Genomic DNA, 25,224 nt, shown 5'->3' on the forward strand with positions numbered 1-25,224 from the left:
AGCAAAACCTAAAAACGTGAAAAAGTCAGGAAGACAAACAGAATGACTTGAAGAGCAGAAAGAGAGTGAGGATAAGTAAGGAGAGAAAAACTGAGGGACGAAGACCAATATAGCCCCAAATTGGAGGATGTGTTTTATGGTCAGAAACCCATCCCTAAAATTAGCCTGGGATGTAAATTCCACAACGCTTCTGGCTTTGTGTGTTCAGATGAAAAAGAGGGCGATGGAAAAGACAAGAAATAAACTCATACTTGAACTGTACGATGATGATTTTTACAATGGGAGTTCTTTAAAGAGCAGGGACATTTTCAAAGCCACTGTAAAGACGGAGGAAACCTAAAAATGAAAGCCACAGGCCTCACACAGGACATTTTACCATTAAGGTTAAACCATGTGTACAGCGTATAAAGCACAGCAGCCCAGCCTTCAACACAGTCCTCACCTAGCTATTGTAGCCTGTAATTTAAGCTTAACGCACATACAGGGGAAAATGTGCCTGCCATAATACACATTCTGGGACATTTCTGCTCATAGACAGCTATACAAACAAGATAAAGTAAACATACTTTAATTGGTACATGCTGGTTAGTGCATTCAAAATGTCTTCCCCTCACTTTCAAAGCAACCTGACACTGATTTTCACTTTCTTTTCACTGGTTCTCTCTTTATATATTAGTATTGGGGACAAAAAGGAAACAGCACTGTGGCCTAAGTGACATCAGAGGAACAGGAATGTGTTTCAGATGTGAAGAAGTAAAACATTCTTCTTCTTTAACCTTTAAACACAATGAAGTGCAAAATTCAAAACACAGGTGAAAGACCTGTAAAAAAAATCTAATTACTTCATATTAATACAATGTGCCCTTTTTTTATTTATTTACTTTTTTACACACTGAACCACATGAGGCACTTATTATGTAAAACTACAATCCCTGGCCATGTGTACAAGAACATCTGGACAAAAGAAGACGAAGCTACCTAGACAATGACAGATATGCAGACATAATGCAGGTCAAAGAAACAGATGCGGGACATTTTGTTTCCCTGCTCTACTTGTCTGACTTCCATGTTGGCATTTCGTTCTTTAGCCAGCGTCCCCTGTCCGATTATTTTCGCATGTAAATATTTACATTCCAACCTTGACATTTTCCACCTTATCGAAAGGGTGCATTAGTGTCTTTGTTACCTGCATCACTCAACAGCTGCTGATAAATTCAATAGTCTGGGCGCCAGACAAAAGCCTCTCTTAATTTGGGTTCAGTGAGGCTGTAGTTATGGACAGGAGGGTTTCAAACTGAGAACAAAGTAAATTGTCCTGCACGGGTTATAAGGTTCACTGGTTTCTGTCATAGTTTACAGATGGACTGCAAACTGGCAACTAATTAAATAGGGGCTGCTTTGACCAATTAGATAATCCAGTCATGCAAAGCTTTTGGCATCCGTGAGTACATCAGAGCTGTATTGATGGCAGTGCTTAATGCATCACAATGAAGCTGTAATTAGGAGCAGCAACTTCATTTCTATTCTATTATGCCTTTTATTGTTGAAGAAACAAGGAAAGAAGTCAAAGTGACATTGAATTTAAAGGCTACAAAGATTTTATTGTGACTGAAAGACAAACTTCCATTACAAATAAATCCCAAATCAGTGTTGTTAAAACAATAAATAAAGTAAAAAATAAATAGACTATTAAATAAAGTACAAAAAATGTTTAGAAAAAGGTCAGAAATAAGATGGGTGATCAAAAATGACAAATGTCCCTTTCAAAAAAAGTTCTGCAATCATTACAATTTACCAGTATCAACATCCCACTTAGAAAAGATATGAAACACAATATCAATTCAAACAAACAGTAAATGTGTCATTTCTAAGTATGGAAGAAATAATCAGAATAAAGTGAAATTAGCAAGGAACTGCAATATAATCCGTTAAGAGTTAAGGCCATCAGGTAGCTGGTTCTCTCCTCTGGAGTTTAACATTGAGAAAGAGTTTTTCCATTCAAGGGGTTTATCTACCCCCTATTTGAAATCATATTGGGGTCCTATAAGTCTGAGGAAATAATCAAGGAAAGTTATAGCATTTCATCCCAGCATATCTTGAATCAGTTAATCATAAACCAGATCTTCCATGAGTCTCCGCAATTCACAGCTCCAGGCGGCTTTAATCTGCTCATACAGAATGAATAACAGACTTTGGTATATCATCCACATATCCTGGTCCACATAACTGTTTGTTTGATCATTTTCTTGTTTGTTAGGACTGTCACTTGGTGCAAATATCTGAAAATCAGAACCGTGCATTTGTTTGCATTTTCCCATTTGATTTAGTCCTAAAATCTGTTCCAGAAAGTTTTTTCTTCTTAACCCATTTCCATTTTGTCATTTTGCTCGCTCTTTGTTCCTTTCGATCCTTAATGTCATTATTGCTGTAACCTTTCATAACGATAAGGGATGAGACAGCTGCGGAGATTTCTGATTTAAGTGCTATTTCATAGCGGTGCCTCCATTCTTCTTGTTTGCAGAGAAAACACAGGATTTAAGGAACGCCTTGCTGCTCTGTTTCATCTTAACCAGGGACCTTAAACTTGATGGTCCAAAGCATATAGTGCAGAGAGTGCAATTGTAAAGAAATGTCATCGTGCGAGACATCAAATCATGGCCAACTCAACCATGATAGAAACCAGAGAAAACTACAATCACCTTGATCTCAGCAGAAAGTCGCTAAGTCTTACGTTAAACCCAGAACCGCCAGCTTTGAGTCCACATTTCTGGTAGAGAAAGACCTGTGGGTCTGCTTTTCTCTCGTATTGCTGAAACGTTCAGTCAAGTAGAGAGCAATACAGTGCCAACAGCATTGGAGGAGCAACGCATAAGATCCGAGCGTAAAGTGAGTACTAACTAGCATTGATCGCTCTCCGGCAAAAATTAAGCATGCATATGAAACTAAACCAAAAATAAAAAAACAAAACTAAAGAAACTACTATATCTTCTCTAAAAAATAAACATATGTGAATGGTAAAAATAGATCTAATATACAAGTTTTGATGCATACATCAATAGCTTTTTGATTGTTTTACACTTCACGTCTCGTCTCCACAGCGTTGAGAGCTCATCTTGCTAGACTGGAGGGTTATGGCCAGGTCAAGGGCTGTCCCTGCAGTCCAATCCCGAGGCAGCTGAGAGTTTATTCAGTCCACAGCTAAAGGGTTTGGTCCCTTCAGTGCATTTTAAAAACAGTTCACACTGCAAACACACTCAGGGTGCTCGTCTGGTCCTTAAGCCCCAAGATGCTGTAGGCAATCCTCTTCAGATGGCCCGGCAGACGGACGCCAATGTTACGGATATCCCTGGGAAGCAGAACAGAAAGAGAGTGTGAGAACGGGAGGGGAGGGTCATTAAGGTTTTGACATTTTTATTTTGTTTATATTTTTATTTGCAGTTTATTTTTTGTTAGTTCTTACAGTTTTTACTTAATTTCAGCCTAAGTTAATACACTAAATTTCATAATACAGCATGTATCCAAAACTAAATCTAAATTCAGTCATAAAAATTTATTTTAGCTTATTTTCAGTTCTGCCAAGTTGTTTTCCTTATTTTCATTTATTTATAAAAAAAAATGTTTATTCTTTAGTTTCTGTTTGAGTTTAGTCTTAGTTTTTATTTAGTTTTAGCAACATATTATAACATCCCATGCAAATGCTTTTTATAGTTTTATAATAAGAGTTTTATAATACACCATTTATAAAAAAAAAAAACTAAAACAAAAATTATGTTCATTTTCGTTTTATTTTAATATATATGTTCAGTTTCAGTTTTGTAATGTAATTTTTATTTTATTCTTACAGTTTTTGTTAATTTTGGTTTTAGCTAAAGTTAATACACTCAATTTTATAATACAGCATGTCTCTAAAACTAAAACTAAAGTAAAATAAAAATTGGCATAAATTATTTTAGATTATTTTGGTTTTGGAGTCATAAAATGTATTTTAGTTTAGTTTCAGTTTTGTCAATACATCATTTATATTTATTTAATTTTATTCTTTAGTTTCTTTTTTAGTTTTCATTATTTTACAGTTTTATTGTAGTTTTCATTTTTATTTTAATTTTAGCAAAGACACCATGCAAATGCAAAGTTTTTTTTCCTTTAATATACCATGAATCTCAAACTAAAACTCAAAAAAAATATTTTTGTCCATTTTCACTTCATTTTAATTAGTCTTTGTAGTCATAAGTCATATTTGAGTTTAGTTTTCCCAGTTAAGTTTTTTTTTCCTTTTAATTAATTAATTAATTCATTTTATTTTTTTATTTTTTATTAAATTTTAGTTCGTTTTCATCAACGATAATAACACAGTGGGAGGGTGCTTAAAAATTATACATAATCATGTCTTTCGAAAGTAATTTTGAGGAAGCGTTTGAAAGATAGCATGTTATCAGAGTCCTAATTACATTTTAAATTAGCGCCTTGATGATTTAAAAAGGATTCCCTTCATCCACCATGAATCAGAGCTGGCCGGCACAGGCAGCGGAGGACTTGTAAAAAGTTTCTGGTTTTAAAGAGTGCTACCAGATGACACCAGATGGAACAGTCAGCCATAAAATAAAAGACAAGCACATCAAAGACATTTCTGGCCCTCTACACAAAGTTCAGCAAGCTTCTAGGCTAAAAACACCCACGGGAGCAGAGCCAGAAATATTGGAACTACGCTGTTACTACACTCCCAACCCCTTCATCAGTCACACTGCCTCCTCCGTGAGGTCCAGTCCAGCACTGTCGTCTTTACCTCCACATCTACATCAGTTCTCTTGTTCACCACCCCTACACTCTTTCATCTCATGTCCTGGCTTTTAAGTCCAATCGTGTTGATGTGAAGGGGAGCAGCCGTATAGCCTCATGGCCCCAGAAGGCAGAAACAGTGGTTCCTGGCTACACTGAAAGCACAGGCCTCGGCTAGCTCTGTTGGGAATGGGAGGGACGAGAGAGTCTACCGAAACAGTGGGAGGAAGGGAGGGATGGAAGAAGAGGGGAGGAGGAACAGCATGCCACAATTCACCACATCCAGGCCACTAAAAACCAAGTCTATTCTTTCTCTGTTGCCACAGTGTTTCACGTTCAAACTTGAATCAACTAGTAGCATTTTAAGGTGTTTGCTGAGAAGACGCTGAAAGGTTTTTACGTTTTTAAGTAAAATGTTATCACTTTACTTAATTAAAAGTCTTAAGAAGGTTAAATCATTATTACAATTTATGTGGTTTCTGAGCTCGCCAGATACAGTAAATCAAAAAATGGTCTGCGGTTGTGCGAGATTATCCTTGCAACCAAAGCATAAATTTGCGCCACATTCAATTACCGGATCCCTAAAACTAAAACATGGAAAATATTTATATGTTCTAGGAATTATTAAAAGTTAAAAGATACCATCTTATTTAAATATGATTTTGTCCTGACCAATCAGCCTCAGTGTAGGCTGTAAGCCGCAGGAAAGGAAGCTCTCCAAACATTCCGAATTCCTTCACAGATTCCCAGAACTCTCAAATTATGTTCATCTGGGGCCATTTTATTCAAAGGACTATTTCACAAAATATGTCAGAATACTAATTTTGTATTATGTAAGATGGAAAATTGATAATAATAATAATACACATTAATATAAACAAAATTACATATTTGAATAGTGGGATGTTTATTATTAAAACATTATATGTTAACTATTTAATAATAATAATTTTAATTATTATTATTTTTAATTAATGTTATTCATTTTTGTTCTTGTTTTAATATGTTATAGTTATTAAATAATAATAAAGATACAAAATGTATAATTGTATTCGTTCAATTATTTATTTTTTTTCTACAGTAACATTTATAAATTAAATTAATAAGATGTTTAACAAAAGTAAGGTAATTTGCAGTCTTTGCCTGCCAGAAACACCATTTATGGGCAAATAGTCATGATAACAGAATAAGATAAAAAACTTTTTATGACTCCATCTCTATATGTTTAGAGACTTAATTTGAGCAAATTAATTATAGACAAATATATAACTCTAATCTAATGAAAACCCTAGATTTTAGCTGGTTCCAGTAAAATTCAAGTCAAACATTCCATTTATCTGGACATCAGGATATGACACACTGAGTAAAGCAGAAATCAGTTCTGCAGAAATGCACTTTGGACAGTTGCCGTGATCTCATCTGATTGTTCACAACCACGCTTCCCTTGTATAGCGTGCTAAAGGTCCAGAATGAGGGGAACTTAGCGTTACTCACTCGCTCTTCATCTGCAGCACCTGCTCCATGCCGACGATTCCAGCTATGCTGAAGTTTTCACTGTACTGGCTCATCTTGATAGACTCGAGCCACTCGGCCACAGACCTGAAGGGAGAGCCATCTGAGCCACTGGTGCTGGGAAGCCGAATGGAAACTCTGACAAACACAGAACATAAATACATTCAACAAACCACACAGTGAGACTTTTTTGCAATTATTGGGTGGGAAGGAGACACACTGCGAGCGGAAATCCTGTCTGTTCGGTTCGAATCTGATAAAGATACGTAACTGTTGGATTTTTCCCTCTGGCACGCATACGATGTGATTAACATCAGAAGATGCCAAATCATTCAGCGGCACTACTGGTACGAGGTGCATGTCTTAACTTTACCAAGGAATGCTTTGTTAGAACTACCACTTGACATTCTTGCGCAAAGCTGTGTAACAGACAGTACATGCCTCGACTTCTCTCTGCCATTCATGTCTTGTGAAGCTTCATACAAGCCTTTTAAGAATTCAAAGTATGTGTTGAGCTCTTACCGAGGGTCAAAATCTGCAATGGTCTTCAGAGAATCTGGGCTCTTGAGGAGTTTGTCTATTATGCTGACAATGTCACCAAAGCGGGGCCGTTTGGAGCGATCTTGCAGCCAGCACTGTAACATCAGCTGATAGACGGCAGAGGGGCAGTCCATTGGAGCAGGAAGGCGGAAAGCCTCATTAATGGCCTTCATTACCTAGAGAGACAAAAGTAGTCAGATAAGACATTCTGCTTAAAGGACAGCAGAGTAATTGTTCATAGCCGATGTGGTGTGGCCAGTCCATACCTCATGGTTACTCATGTCCCAGTAGGGCCTCTCTCCAAAGGCCATGACTTCCCACATCACAATGCCAAAACTCCACACATCACTTGCTGATGTGAATTTCCTGTAAGCTATGGCCTCCGGAGCAGTCCAGCGAATAGGAATTTTACCTCCTTCAGGAAAAAACAACATATAAACAAGTGTCAGGCAATCCCATGTAATTTCCGAAAATCCTGAAATAATAACCAGGTTTTAGTAATGGTAAAATAAAGAGATCTGGAGTTAACCCCACATTTATTTGCTAAGTGAACTTACGCTGGTGGTATAGGTTCCTTCAGGGTCATCTTCCAAAACACGCGACAAACCAAAGTCAGACACCTTGCACTCCAGGTTGCTGTTGACCAAGATGTTTCTGGCGGCCAGATCCCTGTGTACATAGCTCATGTCTGACAGATATTTCATTCCAGCCGCAATGCCACGGAGCATACCAACCAACTGGAAGGATGACATCTCGCCGTCATGGTCCTGTGAAGAAATAAGAGTTTCTAGTTTTTCTTGTAAAAGGAAAAACACACAAGGGAAATCTTGAGTAAATGATTTGCTATGTTAAATCACTATGCAAGTATGTCAGTATCATCTGTCATAATTTTTCTGCCTCAGCAATGAATTTGACAAACTTACCTTCAGGTATTTGTCAAGAGCTCCATTTTCCATGTACTCTGTAACAATCATGGCATGCTTGACTGAAAAGAAACAGACAAAGACAAAGCGGCTTTACAAAACGAAAAGTAAAAATAAATAGAAGTTCTCATTAAATATTTTCAAAGGATAAAACTCAAAAACAACAAAAATGTTTATTAATAATTTTTACAATACAGTTATTTTTATGTTTTGTTAATGCTATAAACACACACACACACACACATTTTCACACATATAGCATGTTTTATTTAAAAAAATATTTAGATTTATTACTATAAATTTAATACAAATATTTTTATATTTCCTGTAAGTGTGAGCATGGCCATTTGTAAATTTAAAGTGTCTGGCTTCAGGTGTCATCCGCTTCCAGCTATTTTTAGCTGTATAAAACAGTTTGTTTTACTGCTTGATATTGAAAACTGGTGTGTCTTACCATATTATTTTAATGCATTATCTTAATTATGAACACACTGGTTTGTAGTGCAAACAGTTTTACTATTTACTGAACTTTGTTATTCTTATTCATGTTATTTCTCTGCAGCAGCTAATGAACTAGAAGTCTCACACATTCACAGAAAACGGCTTACATCCGTGTAAAAAAAAATAAGGTGGATTTTTAGTTTATTGAATTCAATTGTGTAATAATAATAAGACATAATTAAAAGTGTGTGTGTGTGTGTGTATATATATATATATATATATATATATATATATATATATATATATATACTATAAAGTAAAACAAAATTAATATTTTATTCCTTAGTTTCTCGAATTAAATTAAAATATATATAGTATGTCTTTATTTAAAGAAATATATATTTATAACTATAAATGTAATATTTTTATATTATATAAATATATAAAATATATTATTTATACTATAAAATAAAAAAATATTTTATTTTTAGTTTCTTGAATTAAATAATAGGTGTATAAAATAATAAAATATAATAAAAAAATTTGTATATACACATTTTTTACATAAACTATAAAGTTTATATTTTATTCTATAGTTTCTTGAATTAAATAAAAAGGTGCATGTATATGTGTATGTGCACTTTTTATTTTATGTATATATATATATATATAATATATATATATATATATATATATATATATATATATATATATACTATAACTTCACATTTTTTATAAAACTAGGTGTAGACTACAACTGATAGGGCACTCACATTTGGTGACCACCCCCTCCAGTCGGATGATGTTCTGATGTGAGAACTGTCCCATGATACTGGCCTCACTAAGGAAGTCCTGCCTCTGTTTCTCCGTGTATCCTGGCTTCAGTGTCTTTATTGCTACCGCTGTTTCCTTCCGACCGGGAACTTTCAGAATTCCTCTATACACCTCTCCAAACTCACCTACACCACAGCAACACAAATCACCAAAGGGAGAGGCATAAAGGCATCAGATCAGATAAGCAACATACCAAATGACAATGCTTTAATCGTGCCTCATGACATATAGGGGTTATTTAAAAACATGAAGGAGGCGCTTTAAAATGATAAGCAGCATGCATCTGGTGCTATGCCATGGAGAAGCCTATGAACGTTATTGAGTTGATTTATGTGTGTGTGTGGGGGGGGGGGGCGGGGTCAGAGGGGGCATGAGAATCTGTGTACAACAAGCAGACAGAAAATGAACAAGGGCCACGTCCTGTGGGCGTTTTGAGAGGGGAAACACAACCATGGTGCACTGATCTTCTCATTTAAATTTGCTGTTTGATATATGGCTTATAAACACTTTAGGACTTAGAACTGATTTTGCGGTTGTTTGCTTTATTTTTAAGTCATGATTAATTAACTCAGGTTTTTTTTATAGCAGTACTCCTCCATGTGGGACATGAAAAAATGCTCCAGAGCGGGTTAAGAAAACAACACTAATTCAATTTGAATGACATTGGGAGGGAAAAAAACGTCTCTGGAGGAAAAGAATCACTACACTAAAAATGTTCCAGCTCTAACATGTAAAGCTCGAATCAGACGATTTCTGATGCGCGCCTTGTTTAAGCTGTCACTCCAGTGAACTGTAAAAAAGCTGTCGCTTTCACTGAACTGTAACATAACTTCAAATCAATGAGTGTTGAAACTCCCTTCCCCCAGAATGCATTCAAAACAGCCCCACAGCGGGTTGTCAAAGTGCCATGGATCTACTAACCTGCTCCGATGACTTTCTGCTTTGTGACGTGACTAGGATGGATCTCGCTGGCAAACTTGAGCACTGCCATGTTGGGGTCTTCATATGTGTGAGGATCAACATAGGTCTTCAACGGCTTCAACTGGTCTGATTAAAGAGAATTCAGGGAGGATTTAAGAGGAGGAAAGGGACAGGGTTGTAAAAGAAGAAAGCCACCAAATGAAATTCAATGCCACTAACCTGAGCTGGAGAAATAGGTGTCCTCTGGCCCTTGTCTGGTGTGAGAGTTTCTTCGCCTGTAGAAGAAAAACAACTCAATGAGTGCTCTCTTTTTCAGCAAACCGACACATTTCTTTTCAGACTTGAATTTGAAGAGTGGATAGCACTGGACCGGCTCCATTCAGTTGAGGGGTGCTTAGAGAAAAAAAAAGCATGTGTTTGCCAAGTGGTGACAGAGGTCTGGGTTATCGCAGGGAACTACGAAGGGCTCACGTCGCCCTCACAGAACCTCCTTCAATCCTTTTGCCTCTTATCTTACACAATATGCCTCTCTGATTCATCTCCTTTCAAATATGCCACTTGTTAAAATACACTTAGTGAGCAGTCAGCGGACAGTCAGTGAATCGATTCTTTCCCAAAAGTGGTAAGGCGCCGTTTCAGTAAGAGTGTGAGAGCGGTGAAAAGGAAGCACTGAATGGTTTTTAAGGAGAAAGAAAAGGAACGGCTTGAAGGACTGACTGGGGGAGAGGTACAAAGCCGGGTGTGTGCGTGAAGTGCTTGGTCCTAACCGTTTTCGCAGAAGCAGGACCACTACCACGATGAAAAGCATGACGCCTCCTCCGATCGCTGCCCCGAGGATCACTGCTGTGTTTCCTGTTTTTTGAGAAGCTGGGAAAACAACAATGCAGCCAAGCAAATTAGTCATTCAAGAATAAAACACACTCCATAACAAAAAAGAGCAAAGTATGGAAGCCCGTTTCCGCCACTAAATAAAAAATAAACAAGGTAATTGTGACTTTTTTTATCTCATAATTCTGACCTTTTTTTCTCAGAATTGCATGAGCTATTAAGTCAGAATTGCAAGATATAAACTCGCAATTCTGACTTTATAACACACAATTTTGACTTTATAACTCACAATTGCAAGTTTATATCTTGCAATTCTGACTTTATAACTCGTAATTTTGAATTTGAAATTTTGCAGCATTTTTTTTTTTTTTTTTTTTTACTCAGTGGCTGAAACGGGCTTCCATAGCAAAGAAACATTATCTGTTACTTAAAGGGATACTCTACCCCAAAATAAAAATTTTGTCATTAATCACAAACACCTATGATGCTCCAAACCCTCAAAATCACACTGTCAATTCCTAAAAAAATATAAGATATTTTGGATGAAAACCGGGAGGCCTGTGACTGTCCCATAGACTGCCAAGTAAACAACAGTCTCAAGGTCCATAAAAGATATGAAAGTCGTTGTCAGAATACTCCAGATTTTCATCCAAAATATCTTAAATTGTGTTCTGAAGACGAATGGAGCTTTTACGGTCCCTTTAACAACAAGTAGGTTATTCCAAAACAAAACAAACAAACAAAAAAACACATTCTGACACTGATTTTAAAAATAATCTATTATTATTAATAATAACAAAAACAAAATAAAAAAAAAAATAAAAAACCTAACACAAAAATAAAAAAATAATATAAAAAAAATAATAAAAAAAAAAAAATATAGAAATATTCAAAACAAAAACAGCTTAACATTCCTTTATTATGCATTTCCCTTTTATAAATATGCATAACAAGCACAGTTGTTTTGTCTGTGTTGATGTATTGCCTTTTGATACAGGAAATTTGGGCGTAACATGTCTTTATTGTGCTTGTCCCTTTTTTTAAATATCCAATAGCCCGTAGTTACAACACAGCCATGAACTTGATTTGCTGGTGGTATTTGGGGCGGGACATTCTCATTCTAGAGAACATTTGATTGGACTACGTACAAATATCTGTGTAGCGCAGAATGAGTCATCAGTATTAGAAATCTGCTGTAGATTTTTAATAGTAAATTTTGTCAATGTTTAGGTGTATGTGAGCATATAAATGGCCTCAAATCCAGAGAACTGAAACTCATAAAAATATCATTTTGATTTTGTAGGGTCTTAAAATAAAAGCAATCATTTTCACTTTGTTCACCTTGGGGGAGTGTTGAAAACTCCTGTTCCAAGCTGTAGCTGCCAGGGTTTCCCTCTGGGCTGAGAGCTTGAACTTTAAACAAGTAGACGGTGGAAGGAGACAGATCACTGATCTGAACAGAGTTCTTTTCCAGCACCAGCACAGTGTAGGTAGTGACCTTTCCATTGGCTATCTCCTCATCATTTTCCTGTAGACATGACAATGAAAGGAAGATGATGAAATGGAGAATAACAGCGCCACTATCACGGATCAAGATTTGCAGTTACGTGTTAAGGCTGAAATGGATATTGTTACTGACCTTTTTGCGAAACATCAATTCATAACGTGTGGCAACCGGCTTGGAAAGGTGAGAAACAGACCACTGAAGCGACAGGCTGGTGGAGCTACTGTCCACAAGATGCATCGCAGTCACTTTTGGGGGATCTGGAGGTAAAACACCAGTTATGTTTGAGTCTCTCAAGTATATGAGTTTGTTTAAATTGTACACCCACAACTTTTAAATACAATCTTTAGTCAATGTCACATAGTTCGCTAGAGTGAGGGGAAAACTGAGTGTAATTGGAAACAGTCCCAGTAAACACTGTGCACTTTCGATGGGGTTAGAAAAAAAAATAAAAATGAAATCTGATCTGACTGGAATCACCGTACAGACTATAACAAAATATCTGATTTAATCGGATTTCAAACCACAAATGGATGTGGTTTGAATCAGGTTGGTAAATATCCTTTGTGTGTGTGTTTTTGCTGTTTATACTGCAAAAACTAAAATGATTGGATTTTTTGTTCCATGTTTAAACAATCCCTATATTAAAGCCTACTATAATTTAAATTATATATTTTATATTTTATATAATATATATGTAATTATATATTTTTATTGTTTTCATTTCCCCCAAAAAAATTGTGAAAATGAAATGAAAGAGAGCTGAAAATTAGAATTTTAAAAAAGCACTAGTGTTCAAAAGTTTGGGGTCGATAAGACTTTTTTATTCTCATCAAGGCTGCATTTATTTGATCAAAAAATACAGTAAAAACAGTAATATTGTGGAATATTACTACCATTTTAAATAACTGTTTTCTATTTTAATCATGTTAAAAATGTAATTTATTCCTTTGATGGCAAAGCTGAATTTTCAGCAGTCATTACTCCAGTCTTCAGTGTCACATGATCCGTCAGAAATTATCCTAATCCTAATATGCTTTTATAAATTATAAATGTCTTTACTGTATTTTTTTTTTATTCATTTAATGCTTGCTAAATAAAAATATAAAATTATAAATAAATACAAATCTTACTGACCCCAAACTTCTGAACAGTAAAAAAAGATGGGAAAATATATATAAAAGTACACTAAATGATTCAGCCCATTAGTAAATCTGTTAAACTGTCCATTTTGCTTTCTATTATTGTGATCAATTAGAGCACTGACCTGTATAATGTAGAGCAGTGCTGATGCTGCTGGTGGCTCTCTTATTGCTGAACTGGGACACTCCGCTCCGTGCCTCCACAGTGAAGGTGTAGTTCAAATGGGGCTCCAGTTCACTCACAGTGACTCTGGTCTCCTTCAGGTCAGTGTTGCTTGGATCGAAACGCACTTTCTCACCACAAGGCTGACATGCCCTCCCATCGCACCGCTCGCAAACCACAGTGTATCTGATATCACTGCGCCCGCCAGTGTCCGCAGAGGGCTTCCATGACAATTGAAGCCTGCCTATTGACATCTGAGCTGTGGTTGCCACCAGACTCTGAGGAGCGGAGGGTAAACCTGAGCAGACAAAGAGCAAACAATCCTTTTATTTACCCATTCACCTGTACTTGTTTAGTTAATCCCTACAGAAAAGAGTGACTGAGAAAGGATGTTGTATGCAAATACAAAATGACAGCAACTAGCTCATGACAGGTGAGATGTACAGGTTAAAGCGAGGCAGCTTCTCACCAGAGCAAGCGGCTGTTTCGGGGTCCTCAAGTGCTCGATAAAAGCCTTCCTTGCAGGTGCAGCTGATGGCGCCAGGACCCGAGGGTTGGGTGTTTTCTGGACAGAGTTTGCAGGTCTCACTGGACACTGAAGGTTTGAAGAAGCCAGGCTGACATTCTGCATAAAAAAGCACATATATGATGACTTGGATGAGGATGAGAGCAAATTGTGCAATTAAATTGCTCACAGCGTATATATATATCAAGTGATCTTCTATGTATGAAAGCACTAAATTAAACTCCTTTGAAGATAATTTTTTCTCTCTCTCTCTTTGTAAAGCTTTGTTTTGTTAGTTTTTTTGAAGCCCTGTGCAAGAGTGCGCAAAGTTGACAGAGCAAGACTAAGCACACTCCTACTCATCCTGTGTGAACCATGCCCCCCCATTCTCTACAAACAGGACCAGTCATCCCACATTCCAGCACGGGACCTCTGGCTCTCAAAATTCCACCACGAGAGAAAAAAGAACAAAATGCATAAAAACAACATACAGGATGAATGCTGCATCTAACTAAGAATTCAATAAAGAAGAAGAATGTTGTTGTCAACCAAGTCCAATAGATATTATACATACAGACATATATATGTATTATATATTACATTATATATATAGACATACAATGGTCCCAAAATGTCTTTGGACCACTAAACCACACTTAAAAATACATGAAAGTCTTTGCATTATATAACAAAATATTGGTGATTAATTAAAAAAAAAATATTAAGAAAAAATAGATTTGCAAGCATAAATTTAGTCAATCAGACTTTGTAAATGTACAAACAGGAAGAAAAAGAAAGGTGTCCTAGGAATCTGTCTAAAAACATTCTAACATGCCCAGCTCATGTCCTTCCGCTATCCAGACTCTTATTCACAATCCACCACCACCCTAAAGCACACACAAACACACACTGCTTCCGTTCTGAATCTGGCTCTTTCATTTCTTGGAGCAGCCACATATAGGATTTACTTATCTTCACAATGATGTGCTGTGATATCTGGTTTTCAGTTTCAAGTGCAAGTTTTATCAGTCAAGAGACAAGCTCAGACACACGCAAGGCTTAGATTATTGGTTGCAACATTACACAATCATGTACACTATGTGTCTGATCAGGAGAAATACCTGTATGTGTGTTGAAATGCTGCCAGAGGCACAGAGGGTGTAATACTAGTAGAGAGATGATTATTGATATTTGCTCAAAAAATTCAGTATTAGGACATTTCAAAGAAGTGCAAAACATATACCTATCATGAAGAAGTCTATCAGTATAAAGACATACAGCATTGCATTTGATTTTCTGAATTTATTGTTTTTGAAGTTTCTGCACCTTTTTTCTTATTTGTATTTATTTTCATTATAAGATTTGAATATTATTATTGTTATACCTTAGTGTGAAATAAGTAAAATTATTAGATATAAAGTTGCAATATAATATTAAAAAAAGAATAATTTTAAAATATATTTTTATTTGTAATCATTATAATCACATTAGAAATGAATGTAGTTAAAAATAGACTAATACAATAAATATAGTATTATAATTAATTTAGAAACAAAAAAGAGAGAGAGCTTAAAATGAGAAAATACTTTTTGCAGTCGTTGCATTTTAGTAGCACAGTGGCCACATACCAAATCATTGTTTCCATTTTGTAATGGTTTGTTATCTGAAGATTTGCCAAACAGTTATAATTACAGAGTAGTGTGCTTCCTCCTTCCTGAATGCTTTGTATCAATTGAGGCCTTGTTTTGGGTTGAACCACTTGCTCTCCCTCACAGGAAGGGGGTTAACGGTGGTATCCATTACCTCTAATATTTGAGAGCATGCATTCTCTTATTTCAAAAGAAAACTCGCAGCATGAAAAGAATTCAGCATGGCAGCGAAGATCGGGCCAATGTGTTATTTATTCCTTCTTTCAAGTTGACTCCTCATCTTGTTTCTGTGCCAGCTGTTGTGGAGACTTTACTGCAACTCATTAACGCACCCTCTGCGGAGGTGGGGAAAGTGTGGGAGACAGGGGGAATGAGGGAGAGACAGAGAGAGGGATAACAAGTCCTGGTGGGATTTGAAAGGAAAGGGGGAGTAGGGGAAGAAAAAGAATTGTCCTATTCACAGCAAAGGGGGCCAAACAGCTGCTGCTGCGAACCCCGTTTCATACCGCCCCCCTCTCGGCTCTCCACAAACAACAAAAAAAAAATCAACCCCCCTCGCCTCACTCACACACACAAGCGACCATCAAAAACAACATTAGATGTCCTATTTAGTCCGGACAACAGGCACAGACTGCCACTCAGGGCATCGAGAGAGAAAACACTTGTTTTGAATAGTGTAGATGCCACATGACACTTTAATATGCTGGCTGGCTTTAACAGTCACAGACAAAAACCTGACAGTGTTTGCAGGGCTGCTTTAATCCTTTTATACAAAAAGTTTACAAAAGACTGGAAACTTATTCAAAAAACTGTGTGTAACGAATCAAACTTTTCAAGTCACACTGAAAATGTGGTGTAGGATATACTTTGAAACTATTTTCACTCAGAAATTGCTAGGATATTTCACTAATAATAAAAAAAAATGGATATTTAATTTAGGACAGTGTGTTTCTTCCTATTTTTAGATATTTTTAATAAACAAAATAACAAATACATTTTGTGGTTCCTAAATTCACATAACACTGATTTGACAAAAAAACTCAACACTAAGTTTTTTTTTTCTTTTTTAAAAATAGTATTGATTTTTAATTTATCTGCATTAAATTAAGGGGAAAAAAACTAAAATAATTACAAAGAAAATGCAAGTAAAACTGAATTAAATAGTCAATTGAATTCTAAAGCTACTGTGGTGATTTTAGCCAACGTTTCACTTTTCAAAATACAGCAGGAATGTGGTACAGCACGAGGGGCTTTGTATTCACAATTTGGACACAACAGGAAGTAGGAAACACAAGGCTGACGCGTAGCTTCCTTCCTAAGGCAGCCAATCAAAGCATGCATGAACAGAGAAGGCGAATGTTAGGCACGCTCTGGAAAGGAGAAACTGGCTCATTCGCAAAAATCGTAGCGAGAGGTCAGAGGCAAACAACGACTTATGGCTTTTGTGGAACACTGATTACATTTATGTAATACAAATTTCCCAGCAAAGATGTGTCGGCCGTCTTTCATTTGCCCCGTCTCGCTATCTGGCACCAAGAGCCCAGGCCATAAGAGCCTCTGAGTGACTGTTTGTTTATTGTGAGAGTAGCTGGATCCTGCTCGCCGATGACCTACTGGGGTCTGTGAGCCATGTGGGTTGAGTGGAGCAGTCAAAGCGAAGACTGATGAGAGGGTGACGTTAATGGACGGATGTATGGATGGATGGGTCGACAGAGAAGGGGAAGGAGGCCTGAATGAATGAGTGTTTACATGGCGGTGGGACAGCCCAAACCCCTACAGGACAAGAGTTTGACGGAGGGGGATTCGAATGAGAAAAAGGAAAGAAAAACAAAAGGACTAGTCATTTAAACCTAGGCACGGAGGGGCTTACATGTAGCCCTGGGCAGAGTTGAGTTAAAGTGTGCTGCTCCGCCAGGTGTTGATGGCCAAGTAAAACAAACACCACAGCAGAGTGAGTGCGGACAGCGGCCAGGGGCTAGTTTCACAGGGGAAGAGGTTAAATTCAGACAGAGAGCCACAGAAAAAATACAACCCACACACATAAGAAAATGAAGATGTGAGTGTGTAGATATATATATATATATATATATAAATAAAGTATAAATAATAATTATAAAAAGCATATATATATATATATATATAGAGAGAGAGAGAGAGAGAGAGAGAGAGATATTATAAACAGATTAAAACATTTATATATCAGAGATATTATGAAGAAATATTTATTTGCTAATTAACATGTTTGTGTACGTGTATGTTTATATATTTATGTATAAAAATATTTATTTATGTGTGTGTTTATATATTCATGTATACATGTTGTTAGTGTAATAGTTTCATTTTTCATTTTCAAACTTTTGCTATTTGTTTTTTAAAGGATGCACAATATAAGACGAAATCAGATTTTGGACAATAGTGTTGATTTTAATTTATCATATTAGTGCATATCAATTTAGAATATAAATTTTGAAAATTTTAAGTTGACACTGGATATTTTTTGTGGATGGTCTATCTGTCTATTTCTGTCTATTATTAGATTTTCTGTCAGTTTTTAGGAGTACTTATTTTTAAAATACATACATAAATGTAACTAATATTTTGGGATTACTTAATTCACTTAGCATACACAACAATGGTTTAATGTCAAAAAAGACACCAGCTAAAAACTAAAATCATCAGTACTATCAGGCATTAAAATAAAATAATAAATATTCAAATTAAATTCAGGTTATCATTATCAGCTATTGTTTTAATATCAGTTCATTTCTAAATATTTTTTATTTTTACCATATTTAAGGTTTGCTGAAAGGTTTATGCATATTCTAACTCATTTTCCAACAAACTGCTTTATGCATGGTAAAGATCTCTGAATGGTTCTTATGGTCAGACAGGACAAAGCCAGAGCTGTGAGTGAGTGTGTGTTTGTATGTATAGAGGGGGATGCAGTGGTAACATGAAGCCAGCGGGAGGGAATGGTCTCTAGGTGTGGTGAGAGCATTAGTGCAAGGGATTATCTGCCCAATGGAACAGTTGTAAGAGAATTACATCTAGCTTTACAATTCCACTCACTCTTTTATCTAGTCGTTAACAGACACAATAAATGCTATAATCCCTCTTTTTTCACACTTTTCACTCATTCTAAAGGAAAGAGGGCAAGAGGAAGAGAAGATGACAGAACACAAAAGGACACAAACACTGAGACTCATCCAGAAAGATTTGTTCATTAAGAAAGGAATTAACTAAGAAACCTAAAAACACTAGGAAAAAAAATCTCTCGACTGAATGAGCACAACTTAGTGGTCTGGTTTGCTCTCGCTCTGGACCTTACAAAACATCAGCCCATCGTCCAAACTTTGAGATGGCAACACAGATGGGAAAAGTCTGGTTAAGGCCAAAAATGTTAAGCAAAGGCATAAACAAAATTCCTTAAGTGCGAAACGAATAAATGAATGAAGCCAGTGACTGAGAGTGACAATAGAAATCCCTGAGCGGATGAGTTGAAGGGTCACTGAGGATTAGAAGGCCTCCGGTTTCCGCTATAGCTTGTCCTGTTTCGGGGGGACACAGAGCTGACTCGGAGTCAGGAAACTGCTGATCTCACATACTAGCGGCACAATACACTCAGCACATGCACACAATCCTAAACTTAACTCCTGTCATGTAAGAGCCGCATGGTATTTAGAGCGTCAAACCTAAATATTCCACCTCGCTGGTGGACCGAATATACCAGTGAACTCAAAAAAGTAACAAAATTATATACGCAAAAATGGCCACAGAAATCCCTCCTTATATGGTGACTCACTTTATCATTTGCTCACCTCCTCCTACATGGTCAACGCAAACATTTTGCATTCCAGTGAGCATAGTTTTATTTAATTTATATGTTTCAGCAGTCATTATCTTGGAATGATCAGAACAACCACGTCATCCACTCTTGTTTCATTTGATGTTGGCACATGAGATTGACAGAGGATCAAAGAAGTCAACCAAACCTATTTAGAAGTGCTCATCATTATCTAAACTTGCCCAGGCAAATGGTACCGCAATGGAGAGAACCGGCAATGAATTGTTGCGGTTGCCTGCTAGTTAAGTAAGATTAAGAATCCCATAGGTGGAGATAAATGGTTTCTGTGGCTTAACAGGTATACAAGAATTAAATAAGGCAAAAGAAGAGGGCATTAGCATCACATAAAGAAGATAATAATTACACCTCAGGGTACAGATTATCACTGCTTTCTTCAGCTCTATTCTGGTGGATTACTGCTGAACAATTTTAGCGCTAATTTTAAGCTTGCACTATTGCTTATATTTTAGCTAAACATCATATTTTTCACTTTTGTTTAATTGTAGCCCAGCAAACTCAAGATATCTCACTTTTGGATTATTTATTTATTCCCTTGCTGCACTGTCATCCAGTGACTCGAGGTATTCGAGTGCTCTGTGCACTTTCTCAAGCAAGGAATTTAAAAATTTCACAACATTTTGACCATAGACATACATGTATGTGAGCCAGAGCTAACGTTTATTTAAAATGTTTTTGCATGTAAACTAGGGATGACCTAAAAGCATCTATTTGTCTCTGGGAGACAGATGGGGATAAGCAAAGCTGTTTATTTACAAGACACCAATTGAAATCTCCCAGAAGAGCTTCAACAGTGTTTGCAGGGCCGTGTGAAAGTGGATGTTTAAACTTTTAATACATATCACTTCCAAGACCTGCAGTCAAGGCCAAAAATAACATATTGTCACTGGAACAGCCAATGACAATAAATAAAAACCATGCCTAGTTGGTTTAATTTGGGAAGACTCTAGGGATCACAATCAGTTTGGGAGTGCATATAAAATTGTGAAACTAAGAACAAGAAAGCAAAAAAGAAAGAAAAGACCAGAGTAACAGGATAGGAAGAAGATCTATCCAAAACCAGTACTTATGGCTCTTGAGGACACACACCCAAGTCAATTACTACCCAGCCAGTCACTCACCACACATTATATGCACAAAACTCTAACTTGGTCACCCATAACTCTCGGCTTAACATGTTCCAGTTCAGGAAAAGCACAAGGATTTTTCTACTGAAATATGCAACTGTGAAAGATTCAAGACCATCCGGCTTCATCATCAGTGTCATATTTTTCCTATAGATCAACAATATGGAGGCCAGTAGCACTTTGATACATTCCAGAAACTATAGCTATCCAACTCTGGCAACCTCGGTCTACTGCGAGAGACAGGGTGTGGGCATGTATTCCTAGTGCAATCTAGCATAGGTCAGGCAGCACGTCTTTTTCTGGTCAACAAAGGTATGCACTCTTTTATTCATTATGTCTGAGAAACGTTGTGTTTTATTAGTAGAAAACTGTGTTAGCATCAATACTGATTAAACCGCAGTGCTGCGTACATGCCTAATATACATATTATTAAAAATTCTCACCACCTAAGGATAGTTTGTCATCCTTTTCAGAGAACGAATGGTTGTCTGACCCCACCCACACATTTACTCATAGTCCCCTGATCTGGATATTTGACAATGATTGCCTTTAATCAACAGTACATCCATCAACGTGAGTCAGCTCTGGCCTGGAGCTCTCCTCAGGGAATTCCTCAGGCCGGCAGTAGTTGGGAAGGCTCCTTAATAAACCTAGCAAGAATGCATCAGTCGAGTGAAAGAGGCGCTGGCGGGGGGGGGGGGGGGGGGGGTCTGTGGAGGGGGGCTTGTCTCTGAACACAGCACTTCATTGTTCTGCTACCTTTACATTCCATTCTCCACCTTTCCACCACAATCTCCTCCCTCTCCAAAGTCTGGCACTTTATCTTTTCCCATTCTAAACCATGCACACACACCTGTTCCCACAATTCCAGGTCTGTAAAACCAGGAATGTGTGTGAACCAAAAAATGCATGGGCATGATTTTGGCAACTGTAATGTGTAATTGCTTTGCTTTTTGATTTTCATTTGCCTGCATTTTTCCTGTCACTGCATGTGGCTGAATTGTGGAAATATGTTAAAGTGTTGAGGTTAGAGGACGTTTAAAACAGAATTACTCTAAACAAGTCCCAACACGCCAGTTCTCTCATTTCTATAATCGCAAAGCACTTTAGGACTGTCACGTGGCTGATCTTGCTCTGGTGTGGCAGGGACAAGAACACAAGAGAAGAAGATAAAAATAAAAAAAACACAGGTGACTGTGACATACGCCTAATAAAAAAAAGAAATTGTCACATCCATAAATAAAAAAAAAGAAATAAGCTTCAATAGGTTGTGCAAGAGTTTGTTGATGTCTAAACAAAGAATGCTGGGGGTTATGGGAGTCAAACGCACAGTAAAGAAAAAACAGGTAAAAAAAAAAGTAACACAGGTGACTGTGACAAAGTACGCCTAATAAAAAAATAGAAATATTGTCACCCCAATTCAAAAAAAAACAAAACAATCCACAAAAATAAAACAAAAACATATATATAGTGCAGAAAAATGACCGCAAGCCACAAGCATGTATGGTAAGGATAGACAAAATTCACAATAATACAAAACATTTTTGAAAAATAATACAGTAATTCATATAATGATATCCTACAACTGAAATGCTAATCACAATCTTTGTTGAAGTCTAGTCAGTATTCAAATTCCTGACTTAAACCAGAAATCTTAGGTGACAACAGCTGGTGCTGGCCTCAATCTGTGGAAACCAAACAAAGAAAGTTATGTCTTACCTTGGCATGCATCGTTCATGGCTTCAAACCCAGGGCTGCACTGGCACTGGCTCACAGGCACGACCCATTCCCCATCCGTGGTGCAATAAATGCGAGGTTGGTCCTCACTTACAGCGTTTGAGACGCAACTTCCAGCCACCTCCCGCAGGGCTTGGTTCTCTCCCCCTGCCACAGTCTCAGGGAACATTGCCAAGCTCTTCACTGTTGCTGGACATGTTTTATAGTAAACCCTGACTGAGTAGATGGCAACGCAGGCCCCAATGTCCTGGAAGGCCAAGTAGAAGCCCTTGTGAGAAAGATTATCCACTACTTTTGTCTCAATGTTCATCTTCATTTCCCCAAGGCTGGATATTTCATCTGGAGCAATGGTGGTCACTTTGCGGAACTGGCCCTTGCGGAAAGCTGTGCCAATATCCGCATCAGCCTCAGAGACATACAAGTTAAAGGTCTCCTTGCAGGTAAGCGAATCTGCATTGAAAGAGTTGCAGTCACGGACTACGAATCGCAGCTCCACGAAGACCCGAGAGGCAGTGGGGTGGCGCTGGATGAACGTAGTACGAAGCCAGTTATCTTGTTCTCGTCCCTCCACGTTACATATATAATAGTTATACAACAGAGAGCCATTTACAGCCCGCTGGCCTATCTCCCACTGCAATGTGAAATAAAAAAAAACGGATGTTAGCAAGAAAGTCAAAACCAAGAATGTGGGGGAAAAAATTCAATAAAAGATGCCACTGAATGCTGAGGACAAAAATAACACAAAATGCCCTGACCGTGGAATTTTAAGTAGTAGTAAGGATGCTGGTCAATTACCCATGCATCAAATTCTGGCAAGGAACAATGCAGCAGTCTTTCTATTGCATGACTGACGTAATGTGCTGTAACATATCTGTTCACATGCAGTGTACATGTGTGTTCTTAGCTCTAATTTCATGTGCACCATGATATTAATTACAGCAGAGGTGCATTGTTTTTGTAGTGTGTGTGGCATGGCAGTAAAATGGTCTCTACAACGAATGCTTCCATATAAAAGGAACTTTGTGGTTTAAAGCATTGCATACATTTGAAAGACATTGAACTCTTTAAACAGCAGCTCATTAAGAGTTCAGTTAACTTTCTATAAAGTTAAGCATGCTGACACCCTGTTCACATTCTTCATTTCTCAGCTTTTTCCATGACAGTCTGAAGGAAAACGCTTTAGATTTAATTACTTTGTGCATTTACTTTTTCCACATATTAAGGTAGATAAAAACCTTCGGTTTTAGACTGGTTATTGGTGGGAAGAAAACTTAACAAGTCTGTACTTGCCATCCCAGATCATTCCCTGCTGGAAAACCCAGTAGCTCTTTTGGAACATGGTTTAAAAATACACTAGCTGATCTAAACGTGTCAACCAGCTATCATTCTACCCAGATTAACTACCCTTAGATTCTATGGCCAGTATGGTTTGTTGCTGGTCCAAATTGGTCTACCAGATAGAAACCAGCTACCATGTTCTAAAACACATCCTTTTGATTTGAAAACCAATTACGCTTCTAAATTCTAGTTAACATTATAGCGTCACAAAAAGCACCATATGCGCCGACCTTTAAAAGTCAATTACACCCTCACTTTTACAGTCGCTAACACAGGGCTTTAAATTCGCACGGGACTACAAGTGTTCAGCAGGCAAAGTATGTGCAATCCTCTATAACTTTCCAGGAATGTTTTGAGGGTAAAATCGGAATTAATCGTATCCAATAACGAAAAACCTGTTCACTCAAAAATAGCTTGAAACAAACGAAACGACATGCAGCCAACAGAAGTGAGGGTTCTTACGGTAGAAGGAGGCTACAGTAAACTCACCCCGTGCTCAACAGGCGATGTCAACCAACCCAGCTCTGCTCCCGAAGCCACCATATCCAACAGCACCTCTGTGACATAACGCAAAAACAAAAACAAAAAAATTACATCTTAAATATTTTTGTCAGGATACACAGCAGTAATTTATAAGCAACAATTCATTCAAGATCATTCTTACTAGAAACAAACGTGGAAATGAAGTCTGATACTACTAATTAAAAATAATGTAAATAATAATAATAATAATTAAATAAAAATGAACAAAGACTGGGTCCAGTTACTATGTTTCGTCGCTAAGGAACGTTCACACTTTGCTTATAGATTTTCTTCAAAACTAGAGTTTGTTTTACTTCGCGTGTGATAGCCAAATGCGATATCATATTTAGATATAAAACAGCCTTTTTAAGGCATGCGCTAGGTATATTTTAAATTATTTTAAAGATAAGAGGTAGCCAATTCAAATTTAAAATGAAATGTTATGCACAAACTTGCAGCGGACCGACGAAGCCAGTAGCCTATTAAATCACTTTTTTTCTTCTCGCGCAGGTTGATTTAACACGGTGCCAAACATTGGCAATAAAATTGCAACAACGCAAATTATGTCCATAGAGACATTTAGGTAGCTATAGCCTACCCAGCATAGCACAGAGCTTTAAAAAGTTTAAACCATGTGTGTGTGAACCTGAGATTTAAGTTTTAGAACGTTTCAAAGAGTAAATTCCACGTAGCCTACCTTCCTTTTTCTGAAGAGAAATAAATACAAAGTTCATAAATACACTGACAAATAAAATACGCTTAATCCGTCTGTAATCCATTTTGGAGTGGAAATGATGTTGGCTGCTCCACACTCAATCCAGTTGCTGTTCCAGTTGCGCTCTCGACAGACTCATTGAGAAATGCGGAGCTTCATGAACCCCGCCTGCTGGAATGTGATCG

General features: G+C 37.2%; 1 protein-coding gene across 2 annotated transcripts; it reads right to left on the reverse strand.

Annotated features, from left to right (window-relative positions):
* Positions 1-1,580: 1,580 nt before the first annotated feature.
* LOC109071182 (ephrin type-A receptor 2-like) lies at positions 1,581-25,224 on the reverse strand. Of its 2 annotated transcripts, none has more exons than XM_042713186.1 (17): positions 25,022-25,224; positions 24,292-24,359; positions 22,447-23,095; positions 14,054-14,209; positions 13,547-13,882; positions 12,415-12,539; positions 12,117-12,303; positions 10,715-10,814; positions 10,167-10,222; positions 9,948-10,073; positions 8,966-9,151; positions 7,752-7,813; positions 7,386-7,595; positions 7,095-7,244; positions 6,811-7,004; positions 6,271-6,426; positions 1,581-3,346 (listed from the first exon to the last, which is right to left on the reverse strand). In XM_042713186.1, exons 1-17 carry the CDS (start codon positions 25,101-25,103, stop codon positions 3,238-3,240), a joined length of 2,952 nt encoding a protein of 983 aa, XP_042569120.1. In that variant the 5' UTR covers positions 25,104-25,224; the 3' UTR covers positions 1,581-3,237. The 2 variants fall into 2 exon arrangements, with proteins under 2 accessions (XP_042569120.1, XP_042569121.1); XM_042713187.1 differs by having other exon boundaries at positions 25,071-25,203.

This window comes from Cyprinus carpio, chromosome A23 (assembly GCF_018340385.1).
Source record: "Cyprinus carpio isolate SPL01 chromosome A23, ASM1834038v1, whole genome shotgun sequence".
Classification (NCBI taxonomy): Eukaryota; Metazoa; Chordata; class Actinopteri; order Cypriniformes; family Cyprinidae; genus Cyprinus; species Cyprinus carpio.